This window comes from Candoia aspera, chromosome 7 (genome assembly GCF_035149785.1).
Source record: "Candoia aspera isolate rCanAsp1 chromosome 7, rCanAsp1.hap2, whole genome shotgun sequence".
Lineage (NCBI taxonomy): Eukaryota > Metazoa > Chordata > Lepidosauria > Squamata > Boidae > Candoia > Candoia aspera.
The window spans coordinates 26644584-26667152 of record NC_086159.1 but is presented as its reverse complement, the minus strand read 5'-3'; the positions used below and the strand labels follow the sequence as shown (position 1 = coordinate 26667152).

The window sequence follows — 22569 nt, the reverse complement described above, 5'->3', positions numbered from 1 at the left end:
TGAGGAGTTTCCCCAAACCTCTGTAGCAGTTGAAGCAATCCATTCTGATTCCTGTAACGCTCAGAGCTTCCAACTGGGAAGTATTTTTCAAATATTTCCTATGCACACATGTGGAAGTGAAAGAAAGTAACAATTTGTCTCTGGAAACCCATGGAGAATTGGCAACATCAATAAATTCTGAATGGTGGTGACTTGGCAACAAACTCCCCAGTGTTGATGGCTGTAATTGATGAAAATGGCTTTTTTTAGTGCACCTGGCCCTGTCACTAATTAACCATGTGAGGTTAATGGAGAGTGAATTTAACATGATTTAGCTGAGGGCGTGGCTATTGTTGGTAAGTCTGGTTTCCTATTTTCTTTCTTTTGCCCTTTTGCTGAGGTGATAATACATATTTCCAACATGAAGAAAAGTATGAGAAGCATAGTAAACAGACACAGTATAACTAGCCCCGTATTCAGAGTGGAGTGAGTTGGAGCTACAAGATGAAGTAGGGGACTATGTGTATATAGTTTAAAATGCTCTGTTAAAATTGATTTGCTGAAAGTAAATGACTTAAAACATTTTGACATACACAGTACTGGGGAAGTATTTAGCAAGAACTGTTCAGGAGGTAGTGTAACAAGAGTAAAGAAACTGGAATGCTAATAGGTGAAAGACTGAAATTCTTATAAATTAAATTGTCACAAAAGCAAATAATACTCAGTTATTTCTTAGCATACTTTGCCACTTTACATTGTATTTAAAATACCAGAGATTATTTTTCTGCATCCTTCAATAAGTATTAGCTGATTCTGATAGCCAAAATGTATGTTTAATACTTACCTTCCTCAAAAGGAGAAAAGTCTTGTAATTTGCTGTATTCCTAGCTATGGTAGTGGTGGGAAGAATTTTTTTTAAAAAATATATTAAGTCTCACTGGAGCTAAGTGTAAGACCACACATGTTTTCTCCAGCCTCTTCAATAAAGAGAATTTGTGAATCTTTGCCATTCTAAAATGGATATGGGGCATTACAAAGTATATGTAAAATTGTGCTTAATAAATTAACCCTATATTAAATATAACTGTAGTCTCTCTTGAGTCAAGCTGAACCCCTGGTGACTATATGGCCATATCCATGCAATTTCCTTGCAGCGCTATATAAGAACTTTGCTGTTGCTTTAGGATTTGTTTTTACTTCCCATTTTAGCCTACAAGCATAGGTTTCTTCGTGGTCTACAATCAAAACATGGCATTATTAACAAAATTTTTGATAGACCTGCTTCCTGGCAATTACGTAAGGTAATCTGGGAATCCACAAACAGCTTGCATTCTGGATTCTGTGTAACAGTGACTATTGCTATAAATGTAGGTTATCTTTAAGCAACATCCTGAATTATAGACTGAAAAAGTATGCTGTCTATGGACAGTGGAAGAAACGAACAGTTGAAATAAAGTTTGATCCCTTATGGCTTTGAATCAAGTTCTGGGATATCCTTAAAAATTGCAGAACAAATAATTTAAAAGGTAATAATACTGAGTACTTGTTCAGCAAAGGGGTTGGCTTTTATGGTCACTGTCATACTTGTTAACTGCCATAATTGAGTGTACATCTATATACTATGAAAACTCTTGTGTCTGTTTGTAACCTTCAGTTGGGCCAAATGGTGTGTCACAGGGCAACAATTTTTCAACCAAGGTACCTAAAATGGGCTAACTTACCGAACGTGTTTATAGAATGAGTCCAAAGTTCCATCCCAAAATTTGGCAAAGTTGTGGCCACTTCAGAAGTCATGTGATCATCATTTCCAGTGCTCCCTGACAGCTTCCCACAAGTCAATGGGGAAGCTGGCAGGAACTCTAAACTCAATTGTGATTGCTGACACTCCTTGCCAGCTTCCCACAAGCAAAGTCAGTGGGGAAGCCAGCAGCAAGTTTCAAGTCCAAGGCCAGCAGGCAGGTAGGTGATGCTGCTGGGTGGGGGAGGGAGAGAGCAGGTGCAAGAGAGGTGTGGCACGGGTCAGAGACAATGCGTGGGGGTGTGGCATGGGTCAGGGATGGTGCACAAGGGGGTGGTGCGGGTCAGGATGTGGGGGTGCATGAGTGGCTGGTTTGGCGCAAGGGCAGAGGGACTGGGGGGTGAGGAAGGAAGGGGAGGGAGGGAGGGAGGGAGGAAGGAAGGAACAGAGAGGGAGGTAAGGAAATATTTCTGAAACGATGACCCAATGGGTCACGGGTTGTCTAATCTGCTATAAAGTTCACCAAGGACACTTACATATGGCCACTGGCCTTGGCCCTGAAATTTTCGGCAGAATTTATTTATTATTTGTGCGACTTTATACTTTCTCAGTTGCACACAACTCTAAGCAGGAGTTTCATGCAGTCTCACTAGTGTTTCCACTGCTGTGCTCTGACCTCCTGTAGAGCTGGCTAGTGTTCTTCCAGAAAAAATAATTGCTATCTGACACCCATACCTGATGGTCTCTCATTGTGTTTGTTTTTGTGGTAAGGGAAAAATACCCCTACCCCCAAATTGCTTAGCCTGTGTGTGGGCTTGTGGCAACTTGGAGCAACTGGGATGATGAGGGATTGGTGGCAAGGTATGGCAGCAGGAAATGTGGGGAAGCAGGAATTTCCACCAATGGCAAACTTTCTATTCTGCAGTTCAGAGGAAAAACTGCAGACATTTTTGGTAGCATTTCTTACCTTCTGGAGCTAAGCATCACAAGTTCCATGGCATCATAGAGACATGGGGATCTGGTGCTTTTGGGTTAGGGAAGAAGCCTGATCTAATTTATGGGGGAGAGGTGTTTACATTCCTATACAAAATTCCTAAGTATCTGTATACAAAATACGACAAGTTTCCTTTTTCATTGTACTTGAACTATTCCATAGTAAAACATGTTGCTTTGAGTTTGGGCAGCTTATAAATATGGCATAGGAAACAATAACTTGCACTGTAAATAAATATTTAGTTGTTTGTGGCTATTTTTGTAGAAAGCAAGAAAAGAGAAGATGCAATTAAGATTACATATTTTGCCTATTTTACTGACAGCCTTTGCAGAGAAAGGAAAGTAAGCTCTCGTGATAATCCTTGGGAACTGAAGGCCATCGAACTACTCAACCAGCTCAGGGTGTGGTTCTCTTACAGAACTCTTTGTCTGAGCGGCAAGGAAAGCCGCTTTCTAGGAGGGATGGAAAGGGTCAGGCATTGTACTCTTAAAAGAATTAGTGGTTTTGGGGAAGAGACCGAAAAGCTGTTTGGTTTTTAACTGATTCCAGATGTTGCTGCTGGAACACAAAGATTGCCAGTGTGTGTAGGGTGGTGCTGACTGAGTGGGCCTCTGGAGTGTTTCCTGTGCAGCCCACAATCAGAGACACTGAATCAAAGCCAGCCGTTGCTGCTGCAGCTCTTGTGGAGCTTTCCTTCTTCCTGTGTTTGGAGGAATACAGTACTAATTCCTCTACAGTGTTTTAGTTTTACGCCTTTTAGTTTTAAAAAAAATCAAGTCATTTATTGGAAATGTTTACTATAGAAAGACTATTATATTTGAAATGAAGTTGAATGCATGTAGGCTGTTTGGTGAGGGAGATGAGTCATTAAAATAAACCTAAAATGCCATATAGGAGCCACTTATCTGTGACCAGCTGCCACATAGCTTAGAGCAGCCTTTCTCAACCTTTTGACCCTGGAGGAACCCTTGAAATATTTTTCAGGCCTCTGGGAACCCCTGCACATTCAGGCTCAAATATAGGCCACAGGTTACGAAATTAGTATATTCATTTCATCTGTAGGCCTATATATGCACATTAACAGTGTTCTTAAAGTAAAAATAAAGAATGAAACTTACCTCTTTAATGTGAAGTTGCCTGAATTTGAAATAATTTTTTAAATAAATTGTGATCTCCCAGGGAACCCCTAGTGACCTCTTGTGGAACCCTAGGGTTCCATGGAGCCATGGTTGAGAAACCCTGGCTTAGAGGATTTAGGCCAGCCCAATCATATGGATCTTTTCTCATGAAATTCGTATTGTACTGTGAGGGAGACTGATTCCTTGCAAAAGAGGCATGTGACCTGGGTACTTCTGTGTGATTTGTTCGGTTAAACATTCTGTAGTGTGTGGTAGCTGGTCATGGAAAAGTGGCTCCTAGAAGATAAGAGAAAATTTCTAAATTCATCTTTTAGGATAACCTAAGTCAGAACAACTATTAGTTGATAATAAAAAATATTCCTAATGGACTGTGAACATGATGAGGAGCAGACAAAACATAGATAATACAGAATTGACCCCTATGCTTTCATGAATGTTAGCGCCATTGAGTTCGCAAATATAAAATTGCACTGTAATAGTATTGAAATAAGCTCCTGAACTATGCTTGTCTATTTGCCTGACTCATTTCCTAATATTTCTTATCCTAGACCACCTTTCACCCTCCAGCTAACTTCCAGTTATGTGAATTTCAGCTTGTAGTATTTGCCAGGCACAATAGTCACTGCTGAGAATTCTGGAGTCTGAAGTCCACAGATCTGGAAGGCACCTAGTTCTTAAAGGCTGCCCAAAACCACATGTACCCCCTGAAAGGTTTGGATGGGGCCCCACAGACCTTCAAATTTTTTTCTAGGATAAGATTTATCTTTGTATTCCATTCATGCAAAAAGAAATAACTTTCTTTATAGCACTAGTAATCTGCCAAACATCTGTTTACTTAACTGGATGAACGAGTGCCATATTTGGGCAGGTAGGTTGAACTACTGGGGATATCAAAGGTGACTTCAAAGTTATGCTCAGGAAAGTTACAATTGGTGATTGGTGTGGGGGAATTTTATTTGATTGATTGATTTGATTGATTGATTGATTGATTTCTATAGCCGCCCATCTCAGCAAGTGACTCTGGGCGGCTTGCTTCTCATTTTCTATTAACTTTAAGAAACTGTAGGTTGTGGGGCTTACATATATACTTGATTAAATCTTCCCCCTTTCCTGGATTTTTTTTTAAAGTAGAAAGAAATGTAAAGAAAACTAAAGTACAAACATACTGTGCATACCAGTACTATGTATGGACTCGAAAGGCAAAATATGATTTGGGGAACTTATGAGCATATATGTAGCATCAGTCTGGAATATGTTAGAGGAGCTGCATGTTTCTGGGCTCATGGTGATGTGGAATCCCAGAAGACACACTTTGAAGATTTACTTAACATTTGTTTCAAATTATTCACTTTCTCAGCCAACAGTATAGGATTGTCTATGTACAAAAATTCATGCACATTCATATCCCCACACCAACACATCTGTAATGTCAGTACAGGCATTCTCTTTACATTTATCCATACATGCATTAAACAACTGAAGGGACATTGTACATTGTCTTACTATCTGCTCAGTGTTGAACCATTCACTAAGCACTACATTTGTTCTCTCATGTGTTTTACTTCCCTCATAAAACTGCTATTACAGCATTCAGTAACCAACCTCCAACTTCATTCTTGTGCAGAACTTTCCATAATTCGAGTCTATTCACTTTATTATACACTTTTAGCAAATCAACAAACATATAATAAACTTCCTCACATCCATACTTTTCTCGGTGACCTGCTGAAGAGCAAAAATTAGGTTCTAAATTCTTAACATTTATAACATTATTTACAGCATCTCTATATTGCCAATTCCACAAGGATTCCCAGTGATTTACAAAACGTTAAGAAAATACAGGGCATTTCTAGACAAACATCATGCTTAACCAATTTTGTGTGGCGGACACTTGCAGATGGACAAGCCAGATAGTTTAGTTCTACCTGAAGTAGGCAAACTTAAAGACAGCTGGATGCCATGCCATAAGGCGCTTTACAGGTTAAAACCAGCACTTTGAACTGTATTCAGAAACCTACTGAAAGCTGTGCAGTGCCCCAAAACTGGTGTTATATGTTGCTGCTGGTTCTCACACACCAGTAGGCACTCTGCACCAACTGCAGCTTCTGGTAGTTTTCAGATATAGCCCAATGTAAAAGTCACTGCAGTGATGAGTCAGAGAGGTGATGAGAGCGTGGGTAACTATTGCCAGGGCATCATGTTCCAGGAAGGGCTGTAACTGGTGCACCAGATGAAGCTGGGCAGAGGCCCCCAGGCACAACTGTCAGTTGCTTATCTAGCAATAGCTGCGAGTCTAGAAGGAACCCCAAATTACAAACAACCCCCTTCAAAGAGAGAGTTTCCCTATCCAGAGTTAGTCCTGGGGCAGCCAGTGCTAGATGGTTTCGTGGTTATTAATACATGCTCTGAGAACGGGTATGTGCAGTACGTCCAGCAACTTTAACTGAAACTTGAGAGGAGGATTAAAGCAGCATCCAGTTTTTTTAATCTATTAACCAATTTAACAGTATAAAGAAATGAGATAATGTTGGAGGTGGAGTATGCATTTCTCCAGCCTGACATATACTTTCAGCCAGACTTAATCTCTTAGCACCCCTTCCCACTTTTGTGGCAGTTTGTCCAGTGATAAAAGCCACTGGGGTTTTTGTCTCTTTGTATTGTTTGCATTATGCACAGTGTTCAGCTACTATGCATGCCTTTGATTTTGATGTGAGAAGAAAACTATTGCGATTAGATTCTTCTGGGTCTTTTGCTGGTTTTGTATCTTTTCATTTACTTACATTTTAATCTACTCCTTTTCTCTTACATACTTTTGTAATCTTTGATGCGTTTTGATGCTTTGACCACTGGACACTTGCGTGGAATCCAGGCACTCAGCTGAATTGATTGTGTATCTGACTATATTATTTTTGTGTGGAATCTAGTTGAAGCAGCAACTGTGTGTCTACCCTGGAATTTCAGTGCATCGCTTTTAAATACAGAAATTTCAAAGCAGCCTTTCTGGCTATATAATTAAAGGTAAAGGTAAAGGTTTCCCTTGACGTAAAGTCCAGTCGTGTCCGACTCTAGGGGGCGGTGCTCATCTCCGTTTCAAAGCCTTGGAGCCGGCGTTGTCCATAGGACACTTCCGGGTCATGTGGCCAGCATGACTCACGGAACGCCGTTACCTTCCCGCCGAAGCGGTACGAAGCTATATAATTAGATGGGAATATATTAATGTACACTGCATTTCGGTTTATTTGGGTATTGTTGAAATGGGAATACTCTACCCTCAGTAAGAAGGGATTTTTCCCCCACTAACTTCTTAAAGGATTGTAGTCAGATGAATGCTTGAAGTGAACTACCTAGTACTTCATACTGATTGTTGGAGAAACTTCAGTAGACGTTTCTAAAGAAATGGGGTATGTGTGAGAGAAGATCACTGTGATTTTGTTCAGTTCTGCATTATTCAGGAAAGGATGGCACAGTGGTGTTAATTTAGATTTTTTTTCATTCCAAGAAAGCTATTAAATATACCCTTGTCAAACTATTCCATATTTGAAACTCTAAATTTAGTTCTGGTTACTGCTAGAATAATAACTTTCAGATCTTATTTCCTGCTTCTCCCCACCCCCGAAAAAAAGGAGGAGTTCAGGTTGCCATGGAGATTAGAGCTGTGTGCCATAGACAGACAATGTAGCTTAGAATGCCAGGAAGGAAGTGATGTCACTAGTTCCCTCTATAGTACTGGGGCATTAGTCAGCAGTAGAGCAAGTTTGTTTAATCATAGAGGAGATTGCAAATATTTTTGAAAAAATCTTAATGGTGTCATTATTAGTATATCAGAACAACACTGTACGAATATTTTAAAATTACAGTTTTGCTTCTTCTGGAGACTTATCCTGGGAATTAAAGTATCGCATCATACAGATATGCACACTTTTCAATGCCTTATTTCAGTAGTAGTCTTCCAATTTCTGAAATAGTTCCTGAAGCAGCACCACAAGACGTTTTCTCTCCTGATGTTAAAATAGAGTTTTGAGTACAGATAGTTGACCAACTGCAGAGGCCATTTTTTATTTATTATATATTTAATTTTTATCCCGCCTTTATTATTTTTTTAATAAATAACTCAAGGCAGTGAACATACCTAGCACTCCTTCCTCCTCCTATTTTCCCCACAACAACAACCCTGTGAGGTGAGTTGGGCTGAGAGAGAGTGACTGGCCCAAGGTTACCCAGCCGGCTTTCATGCCTAAGGTGGGACTGGAACTCACAGACTCCTGGTTTCTAGCCCAGCACCTTAACCACTGGACTTTTCAGATGTTATACCATACTAAACATGCAGCCTGGATCTGTAACAGAGAGTGATACATTGTTAATAAAAATATGTACCATTAAATATGTTCAGCAGTTCTTAAGTGGATTACATGGCTTTGCTTAGATGGATTTCACAGGGATAGTTAGAGTAATGGATTTTAATGTTTTATCCTCATAGGTTGACTGATAAACTCCTGTTCATTATTAAGGATTCTGGGGATAACAGTTATCCACACCTCCTCCTTAACCAGACCTAGGTAAAGGTAAAGGTTTCCCTTGACATTAAGTCCAGTTGTGTCTGACTCTAGGGGGCGGTGCTCATCTCTGTCTCAAAGCCGAAGAGCCGGCGTTTCAGAAAACTGAGAGCTCCGAAAAATGAAGTTTGAAAACTAATGAACTATTTTTTTCTGTTTATTGTTCAACTTTACGTATACTGGCCTGCTGTGCATCAAAATCAGGGATAATTGCGTAGCAAATAAGATGCGTAGCTACTGGGATAAGTTGAATACAGTTTTCTGTCCCTATTTTGTTTTCAGTGATTTTTTTTTTCACAACCAGTCTATCCAGATTGAAAAGTACATCCATATATATGTTCTATTGAAAGCAGTGCATGGCAGAAAGATTGCATCCATACCCACATGCAAATTTGGATCATGATTCTGGAGAAATCTTCTATATATTTTCTAAAAAACCACTTCTGCATATGCAAACACACTTCTGTCTAACTGAGGAGGAGGAGAAGTGTGTGCATATGCAAAGGTGCTTTTTTTTTTTAGTATAATATATAAATCTCATATGAAATTTTTGTGTGACTGACTTTGTACAATGTAAAATTATGTGCATGTGGCAAATTGGAAATCCCCTTTCTTCCGTTCTGTACAGGAGATGGCTGCTTGTATGCTTTGAATAGTTAGATATTGACCATAATGAGCCAAAAGAAAATTGAAATTAAGTATAGTATTGTCACCAGCTTGAAGGGTTGAGGTTGGAGGACAACCTGTTCTTATTTTTTGGTCTCTTGGAAGGAGGGAGGGAGGGAGGGAGGGAGGGAGGGAGGGAAGGAAGGAAGGAAGGAAGGAAGGAAGGAAGGAAGGAAGGAAGGAAGGAAGGAAGGGGAATTTTATTACCTCTTAGCCTTTTTTCTATGAAACTTTTCTTATATATATATATGCAGTGGACTAGATTTTGTTCTCTTTCAGTTCTTCCACTTTTTCTTTTGGCTCCCTTATGGCTTAACCACAGTTTTCTCTTCATTTTGTATAAGAGATATTCTGCTATTGTCCTAGGTATTTAACTCTTAGTAACAGTTTTTCAGCCTGTTTCCTTGAGTTTTCCACAATAGCAAATCCTGCAGAGAATAATTATTCAATAAGAGACACCAGCAAGTTGCTGACCTGTAAAATTGGCAGCACCAGATACCTCCTCGGAAAATGCCACTGCTGCCAGCAAGTTCTCCCCTCCCCATAGAAAGTGAGATTTAATTATTGTTATGGTACAAAGATTGGGAACTGTGTAGAGGACATCTATTTATGGAGAACAATGTTTTTTTTTTAATTCATACTGATGCCTTCCTTTCTTTCTGCCTTTAATTCTTCACATAAACATGCTGAATGTTTTGTCTTGCTTCTGGTCATTTCCTCATCAAACAAGTGCTTGAGCACTTCAGTTGTCTAAAATGAATTATGAACAAGTATTTTGTTTGCTGCTGTAATATCCAGTGATTGCTTGATATTGTCAGTAAACTCGGTGTAGAGGTCATTGAACTGATCATCACACTGTGGTTTACCAAATGGTAATGTACTCAATACAAGAAATTTCCTTTGTATAGAAAACTAGTCTTAAAATAAGTGGTGCCTCTTTGCTGCTGCTGCTGCTGTTATTATTTTGTGTTAAGTTATTTAGAGATAAATATAGGTATTTGAAAGATTGATAGAGACAACTTCTATAATACTGAATAATTATAATTATAGTTATTTGTGTTTGTATATGGCTATTTCTTCTAGCAGAGCCCAGAGCAGTGTAGTTTTATTTCTTGTACTATTAACGGAACTACTCTGATAAAATTGTTAAATTACAAAAAGAAAAAGAAATAACCTATCTTATATAAAAATCAATCTGACGTCTGGTTCTATATTTAGGACCATCCCTGTTCACTTATCCCTGAATGTATCCCTGTTTACTTCCTGAAATAATTAGACGGTACAAGCTGCCAAAATAAGAACCATTCATTTTTAAAGAAATGATTAGAAAAGCAAATTGTAAAAAAATCTGCTTTTTCTATGTGGCTTTATATGTGAAACATTACTTGAGAGAGCTGACAAGAATGCAGCATGCTTACAGAGTACTGAACCCTAGCGCGGATCAAATATTTAAAGATTCACATTACTTGTTAATTTTTGTAAAATAATATGTTTCGGCAATGGAACAAATTATTAAATTCTTGAGTTAGATAATGTATTATTTCTGATAATTTCCTACTTATATTTTATAATAAAAATCATGTTTGATGCTTTACCTTCTTATTTGAATTTATTCTCTCCAACCCTGTAAGACCACAGGTTAGGGTTAGGGTTCTAAGAAGCATTCTTGCAGAATACCACAGAGTATGAATGTGGAAAATATATTATCTAGAACCCTTGTAACTGAATCTGATGTCCTAAAAATCAACTATATAATCATTTATTCTGTCTTAAATAAGGAAAAGATGTTGGATATTTGTTTTACCTGTTTTCATTTCATAATTAATTATTTCCAGGTATTCTCGATATATATCCTTTTATTTTTCACAAAGTATAATCTTTGCTTTATTTCAGAATGAGCCTCTGACTTCCAGTTATCATGGATACCCAGGAAGAGATAGTCAGGTAAGAATAATTTTATTATGTGGGTTATTAATACCATTATTATATGGTGGCTTCTATTGTAATGTTTTATTGGGATTTGTAATGATCCTATTGTAAAGTTTTTGCAGCAACTCTCTCCCATATTGTGGAAAAGGAGAACAGCTGTCCCTCTTGGTAGGTTTTTGAATTACTATACCTGGAAAGGCTGTTGGAAATAGACCATGGCAGACAGTGTCACTGCAGAGCCTTGTTTGAGTGAGGGCAAAAGAGGAAGTAACATGCTAACATGATTGTGGTGATCACAGTGATATAGACTTGGAAAACCCAAGGCATGAATGAGGAAGTGAATAATTACCCTGTTGCTTTGGCAAAGGGGATGTCATCTGCTCCACTTTACAGCCAATTTTGCAAAAAGGTAACATAAATCAAGAGGCACAGAAAACTTCCAAAGAATATAGTAGGCAGCTAGCCAGCAAGTATTTCTGAGGGAGAAGAATGATTTCTGTTACTTTTTGGCCAGTGACCAGATGAACATCAGTTAACTGGATGGAGGAAGAAGCTTACTCTGTACACTGCTTCATAGTGGCAGGAGTTCCAGGTGAAATAGACTTAATAATTTCGGGTGATGTGTACGATACTGAAAATAATATAGACGCTTTTACCAGACTTACGTTAAGAATTTTATGGCTCCCAGATACTTACATTTTAATTGAAAAACCTAAATAGAAAAGGGGGAAATGAAATCTAGTGATGAAAGAGATGCTCAGTGAAGGTATAAGTGTATAAAGTAAAGTATAATACTAACTGAATAGAATAATTTGCAGTTGATTTTTCTTAGGAGAATAACCTAGGTGGCAGTATGCTGCCTAGTTAGTGACAGATGTTTTATGGGCCAAGTGATTGCAGAATTACATATTCATCCTTTTCAGTCCAGATTTATCAAAAATAGGCAATCATCAGATAATTTATGTTTATTAATAGAAATCCTGGATATAGCTCAAGAATGAACTCTAGTATTAGTATCTTTGGATGTGAAAAAGCTTTTGATATGGTTCAGATTAATTTTGATCTTTTTTCCCCCATTTTTCCCAATTTTAATATTCTGTAAGGCAAGAAGAAGCAAGAATACAAGACCACAGCCCAGAATAATATATCACAACAATCATAGGGTACTTATAACAATTTGTCACTAGAAGAGTTATTATCATCATCATCATCATCACCTATATAACAGCGGTTCCCAACCTTTTTGGCACCAGAGACCGGTTTCGTGAAAGACAATTTTTCCACAGACCGGGGGAGTGGGGATGGTTTTGGGATGATTCAAGTGCTGCCTCTTTTTCCAGACCTTTTATGTTTTCTTCGCGCCATTTGGAGATAGCAGCCAGTGGGCTTGCTTCCTCTGACAGGAGGTGGAGCTCAGGCGGTAATGCGAGCGATGGGGAGCAGCTGTAAATACTCAGGCTGTAAATTTGCTCGCTCGCCCACTGCTCACCACCTGCTGTGCGGCCCGGTTCCTAACAGGGCACAGACCGGTACCGGTCCATAGCCCCGAGGTTGGGGACCCCTGCTATATAATCTTTCCAGATCTGGTAAAAGTGTGATTCACCCTTCTGAGAAGTCAGTATTTGAATTTTATCAGTAACTGTTTCCATAAGAATAATTGACCATACTTTAGCACACCAATTATTCAATGATAGGTTATCTATAAATTTCCAGTCTTAATTTTTCAGTCCAAAATAAGAATATAATTAGGTCCTTTGTGTTTATTTTAGAGTTATCTCCTTCAAAAATACATAACAATTCCAACTCTGGATACATTCTACTTCTTGTTTAGTTGTTCTAACTTTTTCGAATATTATCTTCCAATAGAACACCACTTTTTCATAATTCTACGACATATGAAAACATATTCCCTTCTGATTGCAACCTGCCCAACATTTTGGTGAATAACTACGGGCTGTTTGTACTAGTCTAGTTGGAGTTAAATGCCAACTAGATATAATATCTTCCACTGCATCTCTTGTATGTAAGCTGATAGAAACCCACCTGATTTCCAGAGTGTTTTCTACGTCATCGTTTTCATTTGTTTCATTAAATCTGTATCCTAAGCTTCTTTAAAATGTATAGGGGGTTGCTCACTTACAATTCTATTAATAATCTATGAATTTTTGAGATTGTTCCTTTGGATTGGAAAGGGTAATTAATAATAATTAATTTTTCAAAAATAGTTAACAGTAAGATGCTGACTTCTTCATGTCCTTATTCAAAAAGGATTTAAGTTGGAGCCATGTTAACCAAGATAGATGGGAACCTATTTGTAACTAACTCTTCTTTACCACATAGTGTCTTATAGTAGAAGTTTCTTACTCTATTGTCACTGAAGACTCTCCAATGCTTCAGTCTTGTTCACCTGTCCTGATTATGAAATCTAGTAAAGGTCTCAGAGGGGAGATTCTGTCCATCAAAGCTGCATATCTTTTTTTTTTTCAAATCTGAAATGTAGCTTTTGTGAACATATATTTTTTAGAAGAAAAAAATCTGACTTATGGATTTATTTACTTCCTGTTTATTTTCTAGCTGTATCCATTGTCTTTTTGGATCTTCCAATGTGAAAGGAATACATCCCAAATGTACTGGCTGATAATAACATTTTGAAAATGGAACTCCCCATGCTCCCCATTTCTGAGGTCTATGTATGATCTTTCTATTAATTCTTAATTTTTTAGTATTGAAACAAAGTTCAATTTTTCTTTGCCATAATGTTAATATTTTATCCAGTACTTCTACTGGAAGAGTTTTAAATTTAAAAAAAAATCATTTTGAAAGAGCCATAATTTTAACTGCTGCAATTCCACCCAGAATATTTAAATATTTTTGTCCCAGATTTTCATTTATTCATTTATTTTTTTCCTATATTGGGATAAAATTAGTATTAAATAGTTTGTTAATGTTTGTAGTGATATTAATTCCTAGATATTTGAAGGAATTCCTTTCCATGTATATATTTAAAATACTAGCTATCTCACCTTGTTAGGAGGGGTGACTTTTGAAAACTTACTGTTAATTCTGAGACTTCTGCAAATTCTTCCAATTCCACCTTAATGTATTTAGCTTCATTACTAAAATTTGCAAGTTAATATTGTATTGTCTGCAAATTTAGTAGTTTTTATCTCCTATTTTTATCCCTTTAATTTCTTTACTGCTCAGAAAGGCTACCGCTAATATATCTATAATTAGATTAAATAGTAAGGGGGATACTGGACAGCCCTGCTTGATATCTCCTGAGTCTGAGAATTGCTCAAAATCATAATTATTAATTCTAATCTAGGCATTGGTGATATTACAAATCTGATCTGTGATGCTGAAAAAGGAATGGCCAAACTTAAATCTTTTAAAAGTTTCTTTTAAAAATAGTCCTTCCACACAATCAGAAGCTTTAAAGATATTTAGTAAGCATGCTGATAAAGAAGACATGTTAATTTTACAGAAACGACTATAGTAATATGTATCAATTTTCTGATGGGGCTAGTTATATTTGTTTTTGGAATAATGCCTGATTGATCAGGGGGAATAATCTTCCTACAATTAATTTAAAACAATTGGCCAGTTTAGTATATAATTCACAATCAAGATTAAAAAGTGAGATAGGCATATAAGAAGAAATTTCTAACGGGTCTTTACCTAGTTTAGGAATTAAAATTATTTTAGAATTGTACCAGGAAAAGGAAGGATTTCCCTGATACAGAGCATTGCTTAATGAAAAAAATTCTTGTATAAGAATGCCTTATAGAATTTACCTGTTAACCAATCAGGGCCTGGAGATTTTCCATTTTTAATGTTTTAAAAAACCTCTTCAGTTTGTGATTGTGAAAAGGGAGAATTCAACTGTCGAACATCCATTTAAGATAATTCTGGGAAGTTTCAGTTTGTTTGGATACTTTTTGATTTTTTTCTGTTGCAGGGTTTTTAGAAGTGTACAGATCCTTTAAAAGTTCTACAAATTTTTTACTAATATTTTGAGTATTAGTGATGATATGACCTTTAGTTTCTTTTATTGCCTTTATATTGCTTTTTAAAGCTTATTTACCAATAATCTTGAATTTTTATTGTAAAAGTTATAGTATTTTTGTTTTAAGAATAAGATTTGGGTTGATACTTCGTTGGTTTCTAAAATATCGAGCTCTTTTCTTTTCCTTTATAATGCTTATATATACATATTAACTGAGTTGTTCTATTTTATTTTATCCATAAATACTTAATTTCTGAAGATAATACATTCACCATCTTATTACTACCTTCATGGTTTCCCATCTTGTGATTACTTTTTTTTTTTATCATTTTCTTGGGAAAAAAGACTCAAATTCTGAATGAAATGTTTTTTTCACTTGTAAATTAAATAGTAATCTAGAGTTAAAATGCCAAAAATGAGTGAATGGGGTTTTGTCATCAAAATTAAATCCAAAAATCACTGGAGCATGGTCTGAAATATATATATTGGTGCAATTTCTATTTAGCTTAATTGATTCAGAAATATTTTTGAAGCCCAAATATATATTCCTGAATGACACTGGTGTCCACTTGAATAATATGTAAAGCTCTTTGTCACTGGATGTATAGTGCTCATGCATTTGACTCGAACTCTGCAATCTCTTGAATCTAAAGATCCTCTGCTATTTTTACTGATAACTTGTTCTATTACCTGGTATACAGGTAGTCCTCGGTTAACGACCATTCATTCAGTGACTGTTCAAAGTTGCAATGGCGCTGAATGAGTGGTACTTACGACCAATCCTTGAAGTTCCAGCTGTTGCAGCACCCCCACAGCCATGTGATCACAATTTGGAGGCTTGGAAAATGGCTTGCACTTACGACGGTTGCAGTTTCCCATGGTCATGCGATTACCATTTGTGACCATCCCTGCCAGATCCCACAAGCAAAGTCAATGGGAAGCTGGCAGGGAAGGTTGCAAGTCACTCCTGTAAGTCAGTCCCGCTACTTCTTCTCCTGAGGATTCTGCTACAGAGTAAGAGATCCTAGAGATCTCATACTCCGTATCACGCACCTGCCCAGAGCACCTCTGTGTTCGCACTCTGTAGCACATGCATTCCGACCTGGCCACACTCTCTTCATTGCAGCACCCCTTCCCTGTCTGCCCACATTTGCGTGGTGCCACAGCACTCCCTCCCCCTGCCATACTTGTGCAGCACTGCAGCACTCCCCTGCCACCCTTCATACCATTCACCTGCCCACTGGCCTGCTTGCGAGCTGCCTGGGACTTGTGACTTCTTGCCAGCTAATTAATTTGTCATGAAGTATTCTTTAGATTTATTAAGACTTTGTTCATCTCTAGTATCCTAGAAATCTTTTTTCCAACAATACAATTAGCTTGAAAGGGTACCTCTTATTTCTCTTTTTAGTAATTCTTTTGTTAGAAGTTTGAAGGCTTTTCTTCTTTGGTGGCAGGACTGATATCTTGAAAAAACAACACTTTTATCACCATCTCATTTTATCTCTTTTAGCCCACAAGCTTGTTGCAGAATTTTTTCTTTCACCTGCCTGTTTATAAACCTTATTGATATAGCTGTTGCTTTCGCATTTGACTAGGCCTTAGGAGAGAATACTATATGGGGTAGGTTTTACATCGTTATCTGAAAGCCTTAAATCTGGTAGATTATTGTTCAGTTTTGAGATAAGATATCCAATTAAGTTAGTCTTTTCTGCTTTTTTCCCTGATTCCTTTAATTCTCAAATTACTTCTTCTGTTCTGATTGAGTATATCAGCCAAATCCAATCTCATGTCTGTAATGTCTTTTTGAACCTTTCCAGTATCAAGCTCATTTTTCATGGCAACATTATATACTTTCCTAGCAGTGGAAGTGTGCCTTTTTCATGGCTCCCCTGGTGATTCGGCAGGCCCCCAACCTTTTAGCCTTCCAGAAGGCCATCAAGACCTGGCTTTTTGTCCAGGGCCTGGGGTGGAGTAAGGGTGACTTGGGTTGGTTGTTGGGGCATCCCAAAGGGATGACTGAGGAGCCGTTTTTGTTTTTTGTTTATGTTTTTATGTTTTTTTAATAGTTCTGTGGTTCTATTGTTGTTGTGAAATGCCCAGAGTTTTATTTTAAGGTGGGTGGCCATACAAATCTTTTAAGTAAATAAATGAACAATAAATAAATAAATAATTTTTAAAAACTTGCAATAACATACAATGTTTAAAAAGAGTTAATGACAGAAATAGTGTGTGGCATGAGAATGATATTCCTATTTAGGTAGGATAGTAATTAACATGAATAATCTCATTCAGATATAGTAATTATTTTCATATTCAAAAAGTCTTTGATATGCAACCTTTTTATTATTGTTAATATTGTTAATTATCTTCTGTGATTTTAGCACATACAAAGAAGCGTGTCCATGAACAATCCCTTATATTGTCATTTTATCACTATCTGTTGATGCAATTACTTTTTCTCATATTCTAATGTGCTACTTTGAGACTCATATTTACAATTTACAGATCGTCCTCACTTACCAACCATTCGTTCAGCAACCATTCAAAGTTATGATGGTGCTGAAAAAATAACTTTATGCACCATTTATGACCAGGAGAAGAGGAGAAAAAAAACCAAGCAATTTCTGTAGGCAACCTCTCCTTTGCTTGACCATTCACAATTGCGGAGGAAGAGATTTCAAGAGAGTAAGCTGCTTGTGTAGCATGCCCGTGGTCCCCAACCCCAGGCTGTGGCACAATCACATTGCTTTTGATGTATACAATACAGTAAGCAGGCACTCGAGCATTCCAAAGGGCGGGGAATAGTTAGGCGGCAAACAAAAACTGAAGGTATGAAACTGAGTAGTCTTGTCTCTTTCCAGCTGGAAAGCAGAGTCTCAGTCATGTGATTTTCCACTTAGCGACCAGTTCGCTTAGCAGCAGAGTTGCCAGTTCCAGTTAGGGTCGTTAAGTGAAGACTACCTGTAGATTTTTTTAAAAAAAAATAATAAATCACATGTACTGCAAATTACTGAAACAAGTCTCAAGTTTTGAATTATTGTATAGCATAAACAGCTTTCTGTTTAAATAACAAGGCCCACATTTGTTCATAGGATGGGTGTTCTGAATGTGTTCCAGATTTTCCAAAGGAAAATAGCAAATGCGGCTAGGATTGCAGTTCTATAAAGAAATTTCATCATAACAAGATTTTAGGGATTGTATGGATCTGTGTAGAAGATACTTATTATTCAGTAAATATGGGTGCTCAGAAATAGATTTTAAGTTCCAATTACCAGATTGATCTGTTTGATGCAGAAATAGTTGCTATGCTTTCTCTCAGTCTGATTTTTTACTGGCTATAGGGTCTTCACTTTCATTAATAAGGTTTCAGAGCTTTTAACTAATTTCATTGGGAACTCCTAATATGATACTAAGTTCTCAGTAACCATAAGAGAGATTTGATGGGGCATGAGTAGCTTTATGTGCTCTATCATTAGACTTTGTACTGCGTGGATGGAATGTTCTAATATTAAACACAAGTGTGAGTCAAGCAAATTATATTTTTGAAAACTCCCAGTGTCTTCTGTTGCAGACAACAGTAATGATATCCATCCACCCATTTTCCATGCGTTACCTGCAAAAATAATAATTTTGAGTCCTATGTAGCCTTATCTGATCCAATGTAAACTCATCTGAACCCTTTATAGGCAATATTAATCAGTATTTGCAAGGCTATTTAATCTATATTTAAATGGTTTAAAATTTCTGTCTGTGTAAACCGCTATGAGTAATTAATAATCTATTCCCAATCTGTAGTATTTAACTGTAAAAACAGTTTTACAGAATTTGACTTTTTCAAATTTAATTTGTCAACCTGCCATATCCCACCAATATGCTTCCTTCTACCTAGTTTTTAATCCTTTTTAATCCATACCCTGCTCACCTAGCAGTTCGAAAACATGCAAATGTGAGTAGATCAATAGGTACCGCTTTGGCGGGAAGGTAACGGCGTTCCGTGTCGTCATGCTGGCCACATGACCCGGAAGTGTCCTATGGACAACGCCGGCTCCAAAGCTTAGAAACGGAGATGAGCACCGCCCCCTAGAGTCGGACACGACTGGACTTTACGTCGAGGGAAACCTTTACCTTTACCTTTAATCCATACCATTGAGAAAACAGATATTTTCACATTACTTAAAAGTTGCAACCTTGTATGACTTAGCCTACTTGAATCAATTTTACTTCATTCCCATCAAAAATACATTGATGTAGGCCAGGTCAGGAAACAGCAAGGATTTTAGGAATGATATTTTACTGTTTACTGTTTTAGGAATGAAACTTTACTGTATAGTAGCAAAACCTTGAAAGCTTGCCAGAATATCCCTCTGCCCTCTCTCATACCAAGCAGAATCAAGACAGAGTTATTTTGAATTACTGTCTGATGCCTTCTTCTTTACCAGGACTGAGTTGTTGCATTCCTTCATCAAGGTTATCTCCATACTCCTCTACACTTTCCTTAAATTCCCAGCTGCTACTATTCCTCTCAATGTCTAGCATATATTAAAAATCATTCTGAGAGATGCTTGTGTTTCCTATTTTCAGAATGGCAAAGAGTTTTGAGAGCTAGTTAGCAGTTGAACTGTCAGTGGTAATATGGGCTATTACAGAATTGTGGTACTGTTCGCAAATGCATGGCCTGAAGAAGATTCTTCTCTCTGTAATTCTACACAAAAAGATGCAGTGCAGTAAAAGTTAATTTGCAGCCAGTGTTTTGAAAAAGCATTTTAAAATATGAAATAGTAGCTCAAGTTTCAACTATTTCTCCTTGGTTTATGTAAATTAAGTGATTGCTTATGATATATTTATGCTAGAAATTGGTCTTAAAGGCATTTTTTATAAGTGAATGAAAATGATGCCTCACCTCAATAAAACAACATTATCCTTGATTATAATCAGTGGTGTAGTTAGCTTAAGACATCTAACACAGCCTTAAAGTCCAGAGGGTTGAACTTTAACTCCTCAGAATTCCCCGCTGTTGTGGCTGTCTGGACTTCGTAGTCCAAAGCTTCTGTGGGGCATCAGATTAGAGAAGGCTCACTTAAGATTTCTAAATTAGAAACAAGAGGATTTGTATATTAGAGGTTTGTGGTTTTAAAACCCTAGACCTGCTGTTTCTGAGTAACCATATATATATATTTTATTTTCCTATGTCAACATCTTAAAACAAAAGGTGTTTTAGTCTGCCTTTGAATGTATGGCAAGAAGAACAAAGGCAGATGCTTCCTTGACATTTTTCCTGAAGTACTTTATGAGTGTTGTTTGTTTATATGTGATGCTCCTTCCTGTGTAAGCTCTGCTGGGTGACAGCTTAAACTTTTGTTAACTAAGCACCCTCTAGTGGAGACATTTCATATGTTTCCATTACAAAACAAACAACTGTTTTTTCCTTCTCCTATACTTGTACAAAAAAAGATTTTTTTTAAATTCCAGCTCTTCTATAGGGCGGAAAGAGAGGTAACCACTAATAACAAAACTTCATCAGTTTTTATCAATTTCTGTGATTATAAAGTATATGAATATATGTCTGCTTTATTGCACTTCAGATGATTTTTCACAGAAACTTTTTCACATAAATTTTTCACAGAAACTTTTTATGAATGAAAATTTGTAGTGTTTCTCCCTATTTGCTTCCCAGAATTTTGTCCTTTTTTAAAAACAAACTTTATTAAAAAATTTAAAATACAAACATAAAAAAACAAAGATTAAAGTAAATAGAATAGAAGAACAAAGTAAAGAAAAAGTGAAAGCATCAAAGATGCAAGAAAGAAAAAAAAGCTAGAAAAGCTAGAAAAAGAAACAGAAACGTAAGAAGAAGAATTGATTCCCAGCCTTCTTTGTTACAGATATAGGTGTATCTGTACCTATATCTGCACAATATTGATTCAGATTTTCTACAGATTAGATATTTATTCAGTGTTTCATATTACAAATGTGACACACAATGATGTATAATTTTTATTAGATTTTTTTTATCTCATCCTTATTTTTATAAATAACTCAAGGCAGGGAACATACCTAGCACTCCTTCCTCCTCCTATTTTCCCCACAACAACAACCCTGTGAGGTGGGTTGGGCTGAGAGTGACTGGCCCAGAGTTACCCAGCTGGCTTTCATGCCTAAGGTGGGACTGGAACTCATAGTCTCCTGCTTTCCAGCCTGGAGCCTTAACCATTAGACCAAACTAGCTCTATATATATATGTAGAAAATGTAATGTAGGATCTAATGGAAATCAGAAAGAGTATTTATCTTACCTGAAAAATAATTTAGTACAAGGCAAAATAAACATTCCATGAATTATTATTATTAAGAGAGCCAGTTGGTGTAGTGGTTCAGGCGTCAGGCTAGAAACCAGGAGACCGTGACTTCTAGTCCCACCTTAGGCACAAAGCCAGGTGGAATAAATAATATACAGATAAAGACTAGTCACTCTGTCTCAGCCCTAGGAAGGAGGCAACGGCAAACCATTTCTGAAAAACTTTGCCAAGAAAACTGCAGGGACTTATCTAGGCAGTCTCTGAGAATCAGTCATGATTGAACAGATTAAAAAACATATATTAAAACTATAATTTTATAATGAAATCCTAAAATAAAAATATTTTAATTATAGCCTCCACTTTTCAAGGTATATATGAGTTTGAACACATTTCCTCTGTGGAGGAAATAATTTACATGAAGAAATATGCTATAGATAAGTTGGAAGTACAGTGTGAAAAGAAAGAATGGAACCCCTTACTTACCCTTCCCTCCCGTGGTCCATATTCCCCCCTCAGCTGCTTTGATAAGGAAAAGAAGTGGCCAGTTGTAAACTAGTACTTAATTAATTTGCCCTGTAGTTTAGTTTAGATCTTAATTAGGCAAGAACACATGCCAGGATCCTGCAGTTACCAGTTGCAGGTCCATAGTTTGTTCTGTGAGTATCTAAATTGCTAGTAAATTCAGTTGCTAATATATATATGTTTGTGTGTCTGTATGTATATTGACTCTGCCTTTTAGGCAGAAATAGTTTTTCTTTTTAATAAAAAATAAAACATTTCAAACTTTCTGTATACATCGAGTAAATACATAAATACATGGTATATACAAATAGCAAGAGCCAGCTCTTGGATAAAAAATTTAATTGGTTGAAGATCACAGTAGTTCTTCAGTCATAAAGTCTCAAAGCTCCTACAAATGCTATTTATTACAAATACTTGTAATGAATAAGCTTCAGTGTGACACATTTGGGGAGTAATTCTTGTGGATTTGGTTGCTCTTTGCCATAAGAGGGCACTCATTGCCTAGGAACTACTGAGTATTATTGGGAACAAATTAAACTCTAGAACAGTCATCTATATTGATTAATGTGAAAGAAAAACAAACCAATCCAAGATTCATGCCACAGTAGTAATAGCAGCATTCTTCCTGCTGGACCTGTTTTGAAAGCTTATTTTCTGGCTGTTTTCCAGGAAGTCTTGAATATGCTAATAAAGTTGGGGTATTGTTTTTGTTATTTTTCAGAAGGATGTGGAAAAATTGAGGGTTAGGG

General features: G+C 37.0%; 1 protein-coding gene across 6 annotated transcripts in view; it reads left to right on the top strand.

Moving 5' to 3' along the window:
* Positions 1 to 22569, top strand: part of RBFOX2 (RNA binding fox-1 homolog 2) — a 202796-nt gene that overhangs the window by 30258 nt on the left and 149969 nt on the right. For all 6 annotated transcript variants that reach the window (XR_010068336.1, XM_063308962.1, XM_063308966.1 and 3 more), the window contains exon 2: positions 10963 to 11013. Coding sequence is in view for 5 of the 6 variants with exons in the window: in XM_063308962.1 (XP_063165032.1) it covers positions 10963 to 11013 (51 nt within the window). In the remaining variant the exon portion in view is untranslated. The remainder of the gene's footprint in view (positions 1 to 10962; positions 11014 to 22569) is intronic.